Source organism: Seriola lalandi, unplaced genomic scaffold, assembly GCF_002814215.2.
Source record: "Seriola lalandi dorsalis isolate HSWRI2012SDOR001 ecotype SW California unplaced genomic scaffold, Sedor1 jcf7180002054606, whole genome shotgun sequence".
NCBI lineage: Eukaryota > Metazoa > Chordata > Actinopteri > Carangiformes > Carangidae > Seriola > Seriola lalandi.
The window spans coordinates 3,863,810-3,882,088 of NW_019525159.1; the positions used below are offsets into that span (position 1 = coordinate 3,863,810).

The window sequence follows — 18,279 nt, forward strand, 5'->3', positions numbered from 1 at the left end:
TAGGTAATTCATCACCCTGCTAATAAAAAAAAACTGAGAGCAAAACTCAATGTCCATGATCACATTCTTTTTAACAGAATATTAAAAATTGAATACTTTGCCCTGCCAGTGTTGCAACTCTGTACAATAAATAACCTTTGAATATTAACTTTTATTTTTTTGATATAGCACTTATGTTTTTATACACAGTCTCCCCTCAGTTGCCCAAACACAATACAGACTTGCCTGGAGAGGAGAGAGCGCCAATAACAGCAATTCTTTAATTTTAGAAATCAAAATCCTTTCAAAACATACTTCAAAATGCCCAATATGAACATTACATACTGACTTAAGGTGAAAAAAAAAAAAAAGGTCAAGCAGCGAGCAGCTGGGCCTCGCTCAGTTGCTCTGCCCTATTGTTGGCACGCTGTGGGCACCGAGCGCAGGGCAGAGATTTTCTGCCATTCAAAGGAAATGTGACCTCTACTGAACAAACGGCAGATGGACAGACAACACTATGCTGTAAGGGGATGAGAAATTTCGCGAAAGCAAACAACCACAATATCGGAGGTGACTTTTCTTGGCAGCAATGGCATTTGACTTAATTGTTTAAGTGGAATTAACCTTCAAGATTTAAAGGCAAAGACATGACCACAGACGAACAAAACACAGTCACTTGCATAAAAAATCCAAAATGAGCAACAACTGTAAACATCAAATTTTGATGTCAGGCAACAGCGGAACAGGAAAGTCTATCTGACCCGAGGACCATCACCCGAGAGGGCACTCCATTGTCCCTGTCTATCCAGTATGGTGCAGGATCCTGTTACGCAGCCACAAAGTGGCAGTTAGGCTCCTGAAAGAGATAGCACTCCTCGTGGGCAATTGACTGACACCACACATCACCCAGGGCAACACACATTTAGGGGGCTCCAGGTGTCTAGAGAAACCTGACCGTCAACAGGCCTCCATCACACCAGTCAAGTACAGTACCTCCTCTGTTGCTACTTTTTCATGCTAACATAACATGCTACCAACTTATTACCCTGTTTGGCTAAATTATTGTATTGCTGAATGGTAAAGAATAGACTAAACATGTGTTAGCCTACTTCTGGATAATTAAATCTAGTTCACTTTTATTACATACATTTTTTTGCTGTCTTAGGCAGTGAAATACACTGAAAACATTCACACATTATCACCATGGAAACTTGTTGTTGTGATTCTGTAAGCAAGGAGTTTCCCCAACCAGTAGATAGGATAGTGGGAATCCTTAGGATTCATTTGGAGTTATGTTTCTTGCCACCTGGTACAGTAAGTCCAATATTAACTCTCCTTTTAACTCTTTAATTCTCCTCTTCTGTTTTTAATCTTCACTAACTCGTGAGGGAAATATCTTGCTCTTTAGCTGCTAAATGCTCCACCAGCTAGTTGCTAACTTTGTCTGCTGTTTGTTTTTGACCAGGTACTGTATGATGGCTTCAGCACAATTTTTTTTTTTTAAACAGCTGCTGAGGCCAGAAATGATGCTGGTGAACAATGAGTCAGTAAACAGTGAGCTAAAAGAGGCTAAAATCCTCAATAGAGCTGAGGGCACAAGCAGAGTCAGGTGCTAATTGTCTGTGGATTTGTCACTACAAGGGACACCTTTAACATTACACATAATCATTTGATTCATTGTTAATATACAAATATTCATTAGTGCAGCTTTAAAGCCACAGCTTTATGTGTAGCTGATGAATGGGCTGAAATTTTAACCTGTATTTTCTCATTTGTATGCAAATGAAAAATGTGTATTACAATATTTTAAAAGATGCTGCAATCACATAAAAAATCTAAATTAGTGGCTTAAAGTACAATAACAGATGCCAAGTATACAAACAAGCCATGTCCATGTAATTACCTCCTTTCCTTCCAAAACCATGTGTGTCATGGTTGAATCAGTCTTGTGTGATGACCCTGATAAATCCAAACTACTCAGAACTTCAGTCTTCAGGTATACAACTCAGACAGACAAAGCCTGTGACGGCGCTTTTAGTAGCCGAGAAGTTCTCTCATAGCGCAGTCTGTTCAAGTCAGCACAGATAAATCACCAAGAATCTACTCTGTCTCCTGTGCTGCTCAGGTTTGCATCCGTCCCTGATTCAAATAACGGCTCGGAGCAGGCCCCCGTACCACGGCCTGGGACTGAGAGGCTGAAGAGGGGGAGGAGGAGGGTGGCAGTGCTGTTTCCTGCTCGGCTGGTGTCCCTGCATTGTAGGTAATGAGGCAGTAATGAGCTACCTGGCTCTGGAGGCTCTGGGCTGGTTAAACATTCATGGAGCACAGGCAGCAAACGTTCATTCAGCGCTTCGCCTGAGTGTTGAACAGCACTATGTGTTTAAGGAAGAGAGTGTGTGTGTGCGTGCGTGCGTGCGTGTGTGTGCGTGTGCGTGTGCGTGTGAGAGAGCAGGTATGTAATACAAGGATGTGGTAACTCAATCCTCCCAGAGACCCATCCTCACCCTCCACCCCACAAAATTACTGCACAGGTATTCAATTACTGATCTTTGATTAGACAGATGCGTTTCAAACTAATTACTATCTTCTCATTAGAACCACGATGATCAAACCAGTTTGTAATTAAACTATATTTCAAATCCTCTGACATCAGTTGTCAAAGCCATAGATTAATTACAGATCAGTCATATGCTGTTGTACTGTAATTATAGTCAATTCCTTGTGGTGCCATATTCAATATATTGAAGGTTTTAAATGAAACCTCATATAAAAATTTAAATTATTATTCAAGCAATTATGGTAGAACAGATTTCATAATTAGTTTATACCAACTACTTCAAGAAATCAACAGAAATGCCATAAAATGTTTGCCTTCTTTTAAGAAAGTACACCAGAGAGTGACAGGAAATGAAAGGAGAAGAGATAAGGATGGAATAAATACATTATGTCATTTTTTTAAATGAACATCATAATATAAAAAACAATCATACATCCTGGTGCTTTTATCTCATCTGTTTCTTACAGTCCAGCTGGCTCAGTTGTGACAGGCGTGTGGGCAGCGTAACGTTGCCCTCTAATTCTGTCTGTTTAAATTTTAACATTGGGCTTCCTGTAGGCATCAAGCAGAGGCATCTTACGTTACTGCCTGAAGATTGGCCCGAAACATGCGGTGACATAAGAGAGCGTGCTGGAAAAACCATCATTAACATAATGTAATCCATTATACAAATAGTGAGCACCCAATAAAACCACACAGCCACACACACCGTGCTTACCAAAGCTAACGGCCACATCTTATTTATTTACAGTCCATCCATGAAAAACCTAATTGGTCCATTAAGGATTAGTGTTCGTGCTGAGTATTATCACTTGACCAATTTTTCTTTTAGTCTACATGAATATAACTACACTTTCACGTAAAAGTGATATCAAAGATTTTTTTTTTTAATTATTATTATTTTCACGCAGAAAAACTTTGGTTCACTGTTTAAATACAGTGTAAATGTGCTGACAACTTCTTCTGCTTGAAAACATATTGAAGTCTTATGTTTGCCACCCACCAGATATCTACCAAACGAAAAGAGGTTGTGTGGTTTGCAGGATGTCAGATATTCTCCCTCCGTAAATAAAAATGAACCAACAGTAAACAGCTCTGATAATAGGGGGATGAGTATTACTGGAAGTTGTTTGATGTGAAATCGATGTTATGGTACCAGAACATGGTACCAAGATTCTTTCATAAACACTTTTTTAGCTGAATCAATAAGCCAAACTCCATAAAATAACTTTGCCCAATAAAATACACTATAATATGATAAAATACAGTGTTGTAAAAAGACTAAGAATCTGAGCATTAACTATCAACATGCAGTACATTTGATTTGGTGTGGTCAAGATTCAATCCTTGAAAACTGTTGTGGTGTTGATGCCCACACTAATGAAAACACACAAGTATCTAGTGAGTAATTATCTTCTTTACTTCTGCATTCATTTCATGGTCTCACTCCTGCACTGAAGGTTCATAATGATAGCGTACCTCAGAAAGTGGACAAGCCTAATACTTTATTCTTCAAACTACACACTGAGTAAGGACTTACACATGCAAGCACACACATACACCTCAAATCTCAACACCTGATAAGAGTTAAACGATATGGCCAGTTGCTATCTTGTTTCTAAAGAGTGAAGAACAAGTTGTCCTTGATCCGCTGCTTGTCCAAATAAATATTCACTGGCTCAATTAGTCCAAAACAACTTAGCTTTCCACTAATCCTTTATTGGTGTGAATAAACAGATTGCTGTCGCAGGGGCCGGACTCTGAAGGCCAGAACAAGCTGTGATGATATTAGCTTCAGAAGCGGAGCATTCAGTGAAGAAATGGCACAATAGCTGAAGTACAGCATCACCAAACCAACTGTTTTAGTGATTTCAACCACCAACAGATTGTGCATGCAAATGAAATTTTAACTGATTCATGTACAAAAATGAAAGTGAAATTCATAGGACTGTAATATTGTGACATTTAGTTTTTAAGCGTGTAGATATCAAAGCTTACCTCTGAGTCCATGTCGTTGTTCTTTATGTAAATCTGAAAAGCTCTGCCGGGGTTCTGTGTGGTTCTGTGTGAGCCCGGCCCGAGCAGCTGATGTGATCAGAGGATGCGGGGACGAGGGATTGTACTGTATATTCTACCTGTAGTGTATTTATGACGGTCCCATAATGCAGCAGCCTCAGCATGTCCTCACCGTGTCCTACTTTTCTACAGCTTTTTTTTTTTTTATAGGTTGGCCTTGTTCACTTGTAGGGGTGCAGAGAGCTGAGAGACTCCAGACAAATGTTTAATTTTAGAAGATATCCTCTCTGTGGCAGTAAATAACTGTGCAATTTAAATGTTCAAGTCATATCAATCAATATTATTCTTTTTTTTTTAGGTATTTTGTGTGATATACGTTATAGACCAGGATATTACACTGCCAAGCAGTCGTGGGATGTAGATTACTCAAATACTGTATTTAAGTACAATTTTGACATCAACTGTATTTCACTTGTATTTCCATTCAATGCTATACTTATAGGTTTACAGCACCACATTTCAGGGAAATATCCATTACATTTATCTGACATCTATAGTTCCAAAAACATATCAGTATAGAATGAAGTATAAAATAAATCCTATAAAAAAAAAGAATTGTTAAAGATTAAACCTAACCATATTAAAAAATTGGGAGTTGGGAGTTACTGGAATAACTTTCTACAGTCGTTAAACTAGTGTCACCTCGACCAGCTACAACTGTGAAATACTGTTGTGTTGTTGCATCCATGTTCCCAGTCAATACTATATAAATCAGTCACAGGGGACATTTCTCTCACACACATTTCTTTTGATACTTTAACAGCATTTTAGCTGATAATGCATCTCTACTTTTACTTACGTATGATGTTGAATGCAAAATCTTCATTTGTAGTGGAGAATTTTTACATTCTCGTATTGGTACTTTACTAGTGTTTCTGAACGTCCCATATACTTTTCACTTTGCTTTTAACCATTCTCCTCTTACCACAGTGGTTTGAATTTCTGAGTGTTTCATCTGCCTTCTTTTTAGCCACTGGTTTCAGTTATTTATTTCAGTCTGCACAAACTAGACACTTGTTTGAGATACAGTGGGTAATCTTGAGTCGATACTGTATTTTAGAAAAACTGCCTCGTCTTAATGTAATTAATTTTTCTCATGAGGCCTCTGCAGATAAAACAGGCTTTGGGCAGTGTAATTAAGTCTTTGATCATCTTTGTGAATATAAACCTATACACACAACTATGGCAACAGCAACTTTTTCAGACACATTATTAATGACACCAACACCCGCAGTATGAGAGCACAACCTGCTGTCAGCTACAGGCTACAACAGTTACTCGGTTACGCAGCCACAGAGCTGCTTAACATGACGCTCTAGGCTGTGTTTTTTCCTACACAATCTCTCTGTGTTCACAGGAACAGAAACACACACATTATTTGTGCTGCTGGTTATATTTGTGTTTATGATTTATTCATTCACAATAAAAACAACATATCTCAAATCTGGCTTGGTGGTTGTTTCCATCAACTTATTGACTAAAATGTCATCTTTTATTATTTCCACTTTAACATATAAACAATCAAGAGCATATGTGTGATAAGGCTGATATATGCAAAGTGTTGATTCTCTATTTTCAGCCTCATCGTTTCTTCGTATTGTTTAAATGAATCTAGTCTACTAGAGAGATGTAGTTGTGAATGACCTGTTTTTCCAACGTCAGAAACTAACCTACAAAACTTCTGACCATTCACTCCTGAAATAGCTCTGTTTTGTTTCCTGGTGTGACCCCTCCCCTGTCCCCTCTGCAGGTATTGTTGTCTGATTGGGTGTCTCACTGAGGCCTGAGGTATTCCCTTGTAAACGGGCTTAGTGAAAACTGAGTTGGTTTAACAGGTTTTACAACAACACAGCGCCGTGTAGTGAGCTGAGCGTCTCAGCTGTCCCTCTCTCCGACATTGACGCTGAAATGGGCCGCTGGAGCAGACCAGCTGAGGTCATCTACCGGCGGTTTAAGAACCGTGAACACAGGTAAAACAACGGAATCGCGCGATATTTGTAATTCCCTCAGATGCCAGTGATTGCTTTCTGTATTTACATACCAGACTGCTGTCACAGACTCACGTCCCCTCCAAGGCAAACTTATTTCGTGACAAACGGTGACACATTTTTACATGTTTAATAATGCCCGAGTTTCTCCTTCCTGTGTGCTGACATTCAGCGGCGAGACAAACTTTGTGTGTCACAGCGATGAGTCGCAGGGCACAGACAATGAGATCTGCACTATTACCTCAGCGAGAGTCGACTCAGCGGCCGGACGCTCTGCACCAGCATATGGATCTAATGAAGAGGAAGGTTTGTACAAAACCATTGGTTGTAGTCTATCCAGTTTTTTAAATGCATTTGAAATGTATTTAAACCATAAAAAGAAAAAGTAATTTATTATGTAGCTTTCATTTCTATATTACTGGATCATTATTGTTGATGCAATAACATGTGAGCAGTACTTTGATGTTGTAGTTGGACAGGGTAGAGGTCATTTATTGTCATTTTATTGTCATTATCATTCACTTTATTGATAGTTTTAAAAAAAATACATAATATTTGATTAACTTATCATATATTTTGTATGTAAAAATTCAAATGAGAAAAGTTAAAAACTGTTAAACGTGCTATGTTTGTCCGAGCCATGTTGAGCAGTAGAAATATAAACTAACATAACATGGAAATACTTAGGTACAAATACCCCATTAATGTACTGGAGTAAAATGTACTGAGTTACTTTCCACCACTGGTAATTATTAATAATCCTGAAATCCAGTTCAGTCAACAACTCTCCTCAGAGTTTGTGTACTGATCTGAGGTCTGTTGACAACTAGTTCTGGTGTTCAGACAGAGTCACTCATCAGTCATCAGCTCCTAGCATCATCCCATAGCACCTTTTTGAGATGTGCCATTTGTCTTTGAATGTGTAACACCCAATATTGTTGCATATACTTGTTTTGATGCTTAAGAGATACTGCATGCATTTATTTGCAGGTGAGAGTGAACTTAGAGTGACTGTCCTGTCCCTTTTTACAGAAACCTTTACAGTGGACGATGCACTGGAGGCCATCGGTTTTGGAAAGTTCCAGTGGAAGATGTCTCTCCTCACCGGACTGTCATGGGTAAGACTCCTAAAACACACGGACAAGTCCTCTCTCTGATTCCCAGTTACTGTGCGTCTCTCATGCGGCGCCATGCCTCTCTGAGTGCAGGTAGCAGACGCCATGGAGATGATGATCCTCAGCATCTTGGGCCCGCAGCTGCACTGTGAGTGGAGGCTGCCCAGCTATCAGGTGGCTCTCATCACATCGGTAAACTGCGCTTTTTGTGTTGTTCCACAGCTTGTTGATTTTGTTCGTGTGTTAATGTTTGTACTCAGATGCTTTTTTTTTTTTGCCTCAGGTGGTGTTCGTTGGGATGGGGATCAGTTCACCTGTATGGGGGAATGTGTCCGACAAATATGGCAGAAAAATTGTGAGTAGTCTCAAATATCTGGGTTTATCACATATCATTTTGTGACTTTTGTACATCATGTTTAACTGGTGTTGTTTCCTGTATATGTCTCTGTGGTAAACAGGGTCTGACGATTTGTATGTGCTGGACTCTGTACTACGGCCTGTTGAGTGCCTTTGCTCCAGTGTACGGCTGGCTCCTGGTCCTGCGGGGCCTCGTCGGCTTTGGCATCGGAGGAGCTCCTCAGTCGTGAGTTCTCTGCTTCCTTCGTATATGACGAGATTCCTTAATGATGATTAGCTAAGACAAATATTCTGTCTCTGTTTAGAGTGACACTCTACTCTGAATTCCTCCCAGTGAAGTCGAGAGGCATCTGCGTCATGCTGATTGCGGTACTGTGGTGATTTTGACATTAACGCAGACTTTACTGTATTTCAGTATTGAATCTTTTAACATGATTAAGTACGCCGCTCATGAATTCCCCTCTGACTGATGTGTTTGTGTGCGTCAGGCTTTCTGGGCCGTTGGCTCTGTGTTCGAGGTCCTCCTGGCGCTGTGGGTAATGCCCACTCTTGGCTGGAGGTGGCTGCTCGGCCTGTCCACTTTACCGATGGCAATCTTTGTCTGCTTCTGCTTTGTAAGTATGTTTTGATAGAGACGCCTGAAATAAAAGCAGCTGGAGTCAAACTCTCAGCTGAACTCTCTGTGTTACACAGTGGCTGCCTGAAAGTCCTCGTTTTGACGTGCTGATGGGAAATAGAGAAAAAGCCATGAGAACTCTAACACGCATCGCCAAAGATAACGGCAAAGCCATGCCTCAAGGGATATTGGTTGCTTATAAAAAGGTGAGCTTAAAGACGTATTACAGAATATGGAAAAGAAGATAACAATGCTTGATTGTTGATATTAACAGCTTTACCTTTTATTTTTAATCTTACAGAAAGAAAGAGGACAGATCAAAGATCTCTTCACTCCTCAGTATTGGAAGACTACTCTTCTTCTGTGGTTTATATGGTTAGTATAAGTAACACATTTTCATACTTTGTCCTTTATAATCAGGTATTTTGATGAAAGGTGATTATTTAATCAAGGCTGGATGACCAATGGGGCAAAGCAACTGCCCTGGCCCTTAATCTGACAGACACACAGCAAAACCTGGGGCCAGGGAGTATTATGAAGTAGTGGCTGGTATGTCGAGCACCAGACAAAATAATAGTGTAGTCTGCTGTGTGCACATTATGAACAACTGAGGGTGCGAGTGGAAACAACAGAGGGTCGGAGGGGCCCATAGTTGATTCCCCATTTATTTATTGTTTTATTTTCAATTCCTTACTTAGTTTCAAGAGCACTGCATTATCATTTCATCCAAAGGTTTGCGAATGCCTTCTCCTACTACGGGATAGTACTGTTGACAACTGAGATGTTCCAAAGCAAAGATACATGTGGGGGTAAGTAACATCTACTCCAAGTGAATCAGCCTTTAACCTTTTGTCATAATTCGAGTAAATACCAAAATAAAAGTGCCCTCATTCCTTACAGCGACCCAAGGCACCAAGATCGAACCGAGCTGTAGTCTGGAATGCAAATATTTGACGTCGGCTGACTACAAAGACCTTTTATGGACGACCTTGGCTGAATTCCCAGGTGAAATGCTGCGTATTAGCATCTTCAGGGAGCTGTAGGGTGTAAATTAGCAATGTAAAGACATTTCACGATGCTGTGGCCGAGAGCAGTGTTCAGCCCATCCACAGAGGGTGCCTCCTCATTTCTTCATCATCCATAAATCAAACTGTAACAACGTAGAAACTCCAAAGTTGTGACTGAAACTACAAATTAAGTTTTAAATCAAATTACTAATGGTTCAGAAGGAACTCTTAAAACACGGCCACGGATTTCCACCAATCAGCCACAACAATAAAGCAGGTTACTGTTTATAAATCAATTTTACATTTATATTTTTAAATGTATGATTTTAACTTTCACGAGGAAACAGGCTTAACGTGTTTTAGTCCTGTTGATAGAAATCCGCTTGAATCGCCACCCAGGCCTGCAGCACTTAGGCCTAAGGAGAGTGAAACACACAAATGTGTTGTTTGAGGGAGTGGCTTAGGAAGCGGAGTTGTACTTCATCCTCAGTGTATCTTTACAGTGACCGACTGCAGCAGTTTACTGTTTGTTTTTCATGTTTGTTTTAGGTCTTGTAGTTGTCCTTCTGGCAGTTGAGTATATTGGCAGGAAGAAGAGCATGGCAATGTGTTTCTTCATGTTCTCTTTGTGCATTCTGCCTGCGTACGCTTGTATTGGGAGGTAAGTTTGACTCTGTGTGTTTTATTTTCTCCTATCGGAAACAAAAGCAGTTCATTAAGACACTCTGCTCCACTCTCCTGCGTTTCTCTTTTTGTTCATGTAGGACGGCACTTACGGTCTTCATCTTCATTGCCAGAGCCTTCATCTCTGGGGGATTCCAAGTTGTTTATGTTTACACACCAGAGGTAGGTCTACATACCATTGCACCACCTTTACATTAGACATATTTTCTAACACGTTTAAACAAAATGCTCTCTCCTCTTTTGTCATCAGGTGTTTCCTACAGAAAACCGAGCCTTAGCAATGGGAACCTCCAGTGCGTTGGGCAGGGTAGGCGCCCTGATCACTCCCTTTGTTGCACAGGTATGAAGGAGCGGCCATGAATGTTGGTACTCTGCAAAAGAAAATTAAAAAAAAAAAAACTCAAAAACGTCTGAGCTAAAACACAGTTAGGACGGGGAAAATCTATAGACAGTCTGCCTCACTGTTTCTGGAAATATAGTTCTTCAAAATTCGTGTGTGTGGACAAACCGTTTTATATCTGCAATTTTGATTTCCCTCTTTTTAAAACAATACAATGGTAACAGTCAGAGGATAAACAAAAGCATTAGGATTCATCAACCACAAAATATTCACTGCAAATTTTGTGCAAATCTGACCAAGAGTTTGAAACATGATGCCGTGTAACGAGAGGGAATTTTTTGCTGCCTGTCACTTAAAGATTAGTGTGTTATATGTGTAACTTTACTGTTAGTGAGTGGCTATATGCCGTATCTCATAAAGAAGTTCTAATTTTTATTAAATAATAGCTGGTATACATTGTGAATTCTTATGGTGCTGTATTGCAGGTGTTGATGTAGAAAATATTTTCCAGCAGCGGTCTGTTCTCAGTGTTTGTGTCTCGGTTCTAGGTGATGCTCAGAGCATCAGTGTATGGGACCCTGTCGGTGTACCTCGGCTGTTGTCTCCTGGCCGGCGTTGCGTCCTTGATGCTGCCCATTGAGACGTTAGGCAGGGGTCTGCAGGAGTCCGGTCTTGACCAGGAGGCCGGAAGGCAGACAACCACCACAACCAGCCAGGCAAATGCTACAGCACCCTCCCCGGACCGTTAGATCGACCAGGAGGAATGAAAAAGAAAGAAAAGATGGAAAAGAGAGGACGTTTGGTCACCTCCCAGGATGCTGCAGATGCCGCAGTTGTCTCTTTAACTATGGACTGAATCATCTGAGCGATGATGGGTGAAGAGCAGCAGGGGACAATCTCATTACAGGCAGGGATTGATAATTGAGGGTAGGCCTACTGCCCATGTCTAATGAGAGCGGAAGCACACTTGTGCTTGGACTGGTTTGTTTATCCTCTCTTCCATTTAGGCCATGAGAACCAACAGAGGGACGTTTTGGAAAATGATGATGCGCTGTGCAGACTCTGCTTCGAGCCACACATTTTAAGCCTCACCCTCAAGAGGCTGAGGATTTTATTTTATAAATTTTGCATAAAAATGGCTCCTTGTATTTATTTAGTATGAAGTCATGCACCTTTGGTCCATTAAAGTCGTTCAATCTGCTTTAGGCTTTATTTTGTTTTGTCAGTAAATCTCTGTATTTTAATTTGCACAATAGGAGAGACTTGGTTCTGTTATGGCTCTTATAGCTGATTAATCGTTTGGTCTACAGCTGCAACAATTAGTTGATAAATCGATCTGCAAAAAAATGAATTGGCGACTATTTGGATAATCAAATAATTGTTATTTTTCTGAAGCAAAATACCAAACATTTGTTTCTTCCACCTTCTCAAATGAGAGGATTTGATGTTTTTATTTGTCGCACATGATAGTAAACTGAACATGTTTTGGTTTTGGACTGTTAGTTAATTATTAATCTGAAGATGAATCAGTCAATAAAATAATCATTAGCTGCAACACTAGACTGACAGAAAGTTAATTGAGTATTATTATATAACTTTATATGAAGCCCAATACTCCTGTTTAAGCTTCTGGGATTTGCTGTGTGTCTTCATGTTAACATTATAGTAAATTGATTATTTGGGGGGGCTGAACATTTGGTTGGACAAAACATGACATCACCCTGGACTGTAGGAAATTATGACGTTATTTTTCACCGTTTTCTGGTGTCAGGTTGCAGAGACCAAACAATGAATATACGTAATAATAAGCAAATCGATCGATTGTGGAAATAATTGTGACCCTCGCTGCGTTTCATAACATGAACAGAATATGATTTGATCCACATTTGTATTTGGGAGTTCTTCAGTCTGGCCAGTCACCTTGACAACATTGGCCCAATGACAGCGCACACGCGAACTAGGCCAGCCAATCACAGGCAGCCGACAGAGCTGCATGTCATTTCTGCCCCGCTTGCAACCTGCACCGTGTTTTGTTTGTCTGTCTGCGCACCAGCGATGAAATCTCGGGGTCTGTCGCTGGCTCGGTACAAACGGAGGGAGTCTCTCACGACTTCCCGCTCATGAGGACTCCGGTGACCGCAGAGGACGCACGGAGCAGGACCGAAAGGGAGCACCGCCGGGGCTCAGGAGTCAGGTGCTGCTGGATGAGAGTCTGACTAGGCATTTTCTCCCCGGTGACAGAGACAATCTCAGCGGCGCATCTTCCCAGATCCTCCTCCCCTCCCTTCTCCTCCTCTCCTCCTCTTCTGCTGCTGCCCTCCACGGCTGCAGCCCACCGACCATGGCCCTGGTGACTCTGCAGCGCTCTCCCACCCCCAGTGCAGCATCTTCGGCCAGCACGACCAACAGCAGTGCGGGGGAGGTGAGTGGAAAAGCCGGGGCTCGGTCTTTGTGTGCGCGGTATGAGGAAACGCCGAGAATGCGCCTGAATGAGTCCGTATCAATACAGCCTGGGTGGTGTTTTAAAAAATCCTGCGGGAATGGTTAACCTTACTTCCGCCACTGCTGCGTGTGTTATAAACTTGATCTATTGTCGCACTGTTACCAACGGAGACTTGTTTGTGGCTACTGTGGCAGCGGATTTGTAAACAAAATCCTGCAGCAGGGGGAGGGGGCGGGGGAGAAGGGGGGGGGGGTGCTGCTGGGTTTAGCTGTCAGAACAAAGTGCTCATTTTGCTGCTGCACAAACATTTGCTGCGTTGCACTCAGGTTGTCCTCCCTCCTTGTTATTGGGCTTTTATTGGCTGTAATGCAGCCTGAAGGTTGGGAAGGAGACTTTAAAGGGAAATGCCACCAATTTTCAGAACTGTGTGCAGCCCCAGGACAGGAAGGTCAAATGTTTATGAACTTGCAGAAAACACCTAATGAGTGATGCCACTGAGGTGCACGATCAAGGGATGTGAGATGCTGAGGTGTCACATGTTTATGGGGAATTTAAACCCTATTTGTATGCAGCACCACACGAAACAATCTTATGTGTGAGCATTCATCGACAGCCTATGTTTTACATCATTAGACGAAAAAATAGGTAACAAGTTTTTTAGCTCAAGGAAGCTGCAGTCAGGTTCAGCTCCTGACAACAGAAATTATGGGAAGCAGAAATTAAACCCCATCTTAGCGGCACACAGACAACATTCAAATATGGAGCAGTGCCAGATTTGATATCCCAGTGAAATCATAACATCAGGGTTAGCGCTTCAGTGTTTCTAGTTTTAGGGAAGTGGATTATGTGCTCATAAGAAGGCCTGACTAAGTGGGTTTTTAATATCACTTTCCTCTCACTATTCCGCCAGAGTCAGCTGGCGCTGCAGGAAGAAAAAGTGGATGGGTGTGATGTTTGGATGTGTTTTTTGCTGAACTATTAGTGTTTGAAGGTGTCCTAATGATTCAGCTGACAGCTCTATGGGACGTTCAGAGCAGGCACCGCAGAGGACCAGCAGATGGCGCCGGCACACTTTATTCTGATTGACTAGTCCTGGCACCACTGTACTATGATCTCTTAAGCTTAAACAGCAGTTGCAAAAATGTAAAATCCTCACATGGTTTCCTCACAAAGCGTAATACCGTGTCAGTCGTTAAATTGTCTGCCTTGTTTTTGTCTTTCAGGACTTCGGAAGCGACGATGACCGGAAAAATAATCAGAGGTAAGATCTGTCTGTTTAAAAAGTTGTGCATTTGAAGTTCTGCAGCGGCAAAGACACGGAAACACAAATTCATTGCCTTTCTTATTGTGGAGTGTGTTTTTGCTCTGTCTCTGTGGTCAGCGGGCCCTCTGACCCTGGATCAGTCTGTAGTAGCAATCCCAACAGGTAGTGATGCCGCAAGCTGAAATTTTCAGTCTCTGATTGTATTTGAGAAGGTAGTGTCTTACATTTTAAGGTCTCAAAGAGAGATTGTAATCTTAACAACAACACAGTCAATTATCTTAGTGAACAGTTCAGGCTGAAACATTTACGTTTAAGTATATTTATTTTATATTAATCTGGCTTTTAACATTTGGTGAAAAAGCTAAGTTAAAAAGCGTTAAATAAAATACAATTTTATTGCACAGGAAAGCTGGAATCAACCCTCCAGGTTGATTTGTTTTAAACTGTCTTTACTCCACATGCATTTATTTTCAGCACAAACTCAGCTATAAGTCTGACTTCTTTTTTAGTCAATTTAACAAAACGTAAAGCTGCCAGCAACCTAAAATACAAAAAAAAAGACACAGGTGGCCATAAAAAAGGACAAGTTTTTAGTGACAATTACCCAAGATATTATTTAAGATCAGTTCAACATTGTGAAAAATATATTTTTTACTGTTGCTAAACAGAAATACAGCAGGAAAATGTGTATTTACATCTAAAGTGATTCTGTCCTGGCTGGGGTTTTTTTTGTCTTTTTTCATTGCAAATCTGTGTAAAGCACTGCAAATATTTCTGAAAATATAACTTTTAAAAACCTTTTTCCATGTCACAGAAAAATGTGATAGTATGTGGAAGCTCCCCTTCAGCAATTTGAACCAGTTTGTTCATCTTGTCTCTACATGATGTCCAAATGAAGTCAGTGTAATCACCGATCAATAGGCCGACTCCAGAGGCTTAAACAGCACAGAACAAAATCATTGCTAAAGGATGACATCATGAAATACAGTACTCTGAAGTTTTACATTAGAGTTTCATCTCAAAGGCTGCTGCTGATATATTTTGTATGATTTGCTTGTGATTGTGCCAAACACCTGGCGGCTGACTCTGCAGCGAATGTAATGGTTCTCTAATGGAAATAAGGTTTTAACAGCAAACAACCTACTGAGGATTGATTTAACATTGTCACAGCGTTGACCTTTTTTAGTGCATTTCGCAGTCGTTCTCATATTTATGCAGTCTATTTCACTGTCGAAGACCCGTGCCTCCTTGATGATTAAAAACTCTTTTGGCCTGTGATGAGCTGCTTGTCTCGTCCTCAGTCCTGGAGATTCAGTGATGTCAGCGAATCCGGCTCTCTCAAGGGCCATAGAGCATCAGTCTATTTTCTCTAATGGCCCTTAGTTTCTCACTGTTGTCAAGGAGAAAAACCTGCTTGGAGGTACTGCTGATTAATGTGACAGATTTATTTTTTTAAATGCTTCCTCTCCTCAGTTACATAAGAGAGAATACATAAACACCTGATCCTGCTCGGTCACATAGCTTTTCTTTCATCAACACGACGTCACAGAAGCTATGATTTGTGTCACCAAAGCTCTGGCACAGACTCAGTCATTGTGCTCACAGTGTGTGTGTGTGTGTGTGTGTGTGTGTGTGGGTCACTCACAGTTGAAACAGTCATGTCATGCTTTGTCCGACTCAATGAGTAACATGTTTCTGTGGCTCGGTGATTCATCAGCGTGGAGTCTTAATTTAGGATTCTGCATGTCAAACTTGAGGCTGACGCCAAGTAGCGCTTCCACCGCCTCCCAGCGCTCGCATGAATGATGGCATTGTGGCCGAGCGTTGCAGAGGGAGTGCTGGTTGCTGAAGCACGCGCTGTGAAGAGGAGCAGAGAGACGGAGCGAGGCGCAAGCAGCGCAGACGAGGAGAATTTGAGGAGCGAGCTGGAGAGAAAGCTGTGGGAGGGAGGAGAGGAAGGAACATGCCAAGACCGAGAGAGCGATGAGAGACGTTAAACCAGAATGCGCTGCTAGGGGAGGCGGCAGTCAGTATGCAGGTTTAGAGGATGAATGGAAAGGTGTTCATAAGAAAGAAGGGCTTTTTGGAGGAGAGAGAATTTTATCTAAGGAGAGCGTGAACAGCAGAAGAACCGTCAGGATGCATCTGGTCATGAAACCCTCTCATAAAGCCATGTTAACCGTGCTGCCTCACTTTGTGGACAAAGCTGCTCTGACTCGGAGGGAGATCTGTCGCATGTAAGTTTTCACAGCGACACAAGCAGTAAGACTTTACAGTAGATGTATGGGACGTCTCGTATGAGTGATTCATGTGATATAACAGCATGAAACATTACATTGTTAGGAAGGGAGATCATCTTCTAAATACGCAGGCTACATTTTAAAGCTTTAATCCTGGTAACAAATGAGAGCATAATGTTCGAGCCTTTTCTCAAGTGCAGCGTCAGTTTGTTCAAGAAAAAGTTATTTTTGCCAGTTTCACGTTACCACTGCACACCAAGCTTTGAAGTTAATTTAAAATCATCAGTCTTCTGCATCAGTTTGAAAAGAAACAATGCTGGCACGTAGAAGAGGAGCTGGAACAAAAGGCCTTGTGATGGTCCCACTCAGTCATACCAGGCTTTCTGTGTGTGTGTGTGTGTGTGTGTGTGTGTGTGTGTGTGTGTGTGTGTGTGTGTGTGTGTGTGTGTGTTGAGAGGAGAATGAGACTGTGGTTAAACAAAGCTGCACCCTGTCCTATGTGAGAAAAGACGCTACAGCTCTCCTCCTGCTCACTGCAAGGTCATGACCCAGGGGTGCTGCATCCAACACGGGCAGGACAGGAGAGCAGGTTTTTACAGCCTGAACGCTGAAGGACAGTGGTGATGTAACGCCCGATTCATCGGCAGTCAGCAAACCCACTCGAGTGGAGCCTGTTCATCATGCTGTAAAAACACAGGGCTGTAAAAGTCGCTGGATCAGGTCTCTGCTGACTTTCGGTCACTGATGAAGCCGAACATTTAATCAGTCAGTCAAGAAAGTAATGTTCAGATTAATCGCTATTGAAAATAATTATTATTTGCAGCCTAATTGTTTTGTATTCTGTGGACGAAAAATGTTATTACCCTACATGCCTTTATTTAGCAATTTTTTTTCACATACAAATAATAATGATTCAGTTATTATTACAGTAGCTCAGCCTAGATAATCTCATCATAAATTGGTTCCCTGCACATCGTTCACTCGTGTTTTTATCATTCTGTGAAATATTACAAATTTAGATTGTCTTCTCATTTCAAGCCATGAGGTACTTTACAAGGGGCTGAGAATCTGGTTCTAGATTAGAGGTAATGACTGTAGAAAATAATGTTTAAAATGCTGAGGTAAAACAGTTGAATTTGAGAATACAGGACAAGGGGGAATGGCATCAGCACTGTCACACATGGAAGAAACGCCCGGATAGTTTTATTTTGGAGTAGTGGAGGTTGGTTTGCATTGTGAATCCAGGTAAAGGATGTTGTTTGATTTTAATGTGTTGAAGACCCGTCCTCTTGTATGTCATGAGAGGAAGCGTCTCGAAAAGGTCACTGAAGCAGAAAAAAGAGATATGGGATATGGAAGTGGTCAGTGGCATAAGGCATGTACGCATGAAGGAAAGCACAGTATGTGTGTGTGAGAGTTCAGATACAAGTTTTTTTGGGACGATCACTGATCATGTGGGTTTGAAACTTCTTGCCTTCTAGATTATATTTATGACTGGAATCTGGACGTATCCTGTTTATACTGTTAGGAAATTGAAGGGGAATCATTTTCCAAAGTTTATACTCTTGTGAAGACTTCAGTTGCCTTCAACTTATTTTCCACTCCACCCCCCC

The 18,279-nt window shown here is 41.4% G+C and overlaps 2 protein-coding genes across 3 annotated transcripts in view; both read left to right on the forward strand.

The window, feature by feature from the left end:
- The first annotated feature begins 6,456 nt into the window (after positions 1–6,456).
- On the forward strand, positions 6,457–11,920 carry LOC111664774 (synaptic vesicle 2-related protein-like). Its single transcript, XM_023419521.2, has 16 exons — positions 6,457–6,582; positions 6,773–6,906; positions 7,633–7,718; positions 7,809–7,907; positions 7,999–8,070; positions 8,174–8,298; positions 8,378–8,441; positions 8,561–8,686; positions 8,766–8,894; positions 8,990–9,063; positions 9,421–9,497; positions 9,589–9,693; positions 10,245–10,356; positions 10,460–10,541; positions 10,630–10,719; positions 11,268–11,920. The coding sequence occupies exons 1-16, from the start codon at positions 6,521–6,523 to the stop codon at positions 11,466–11,468; spliced, it is 1,638 nt and encodes a 545-aa protein (XP_023275289.1). The 5' UTR covers positions 6,457–6,520; the 3' UTR covers positions 11,469–11,920.
- Positions 11,921–12,755: 835 nt separating this feature from the next.
- The window catches only part of ssh1b (slingshot protein phosphatase 1b), a 14,224-nt gene continuing 8,700 nt past the window's right edge, over positions 12,756–18,279 (forward strand). Inside the window, exons 1-2 of one of the 2 annotated variants that reach the window (XM_023419677.2) lie at positions 12,756–13,141; positions 14,386–14,423. In XM_023419677.2, coding sequence (XP_023275445.1) covers positions 13,061–13,141; positions 14,386–14,423 — 119 coding nt within the window. In that variant the 5' untranslated portion in view covers positions 12,756–13,060. Of the gene's footprint in view, positions 13,142–14,385; positions 14,424–16,248; positions 16,664–18,279 lie in introns of those variants that run through there. The other variant, XM_087177505.1, reaches the window with a different exon arrangement.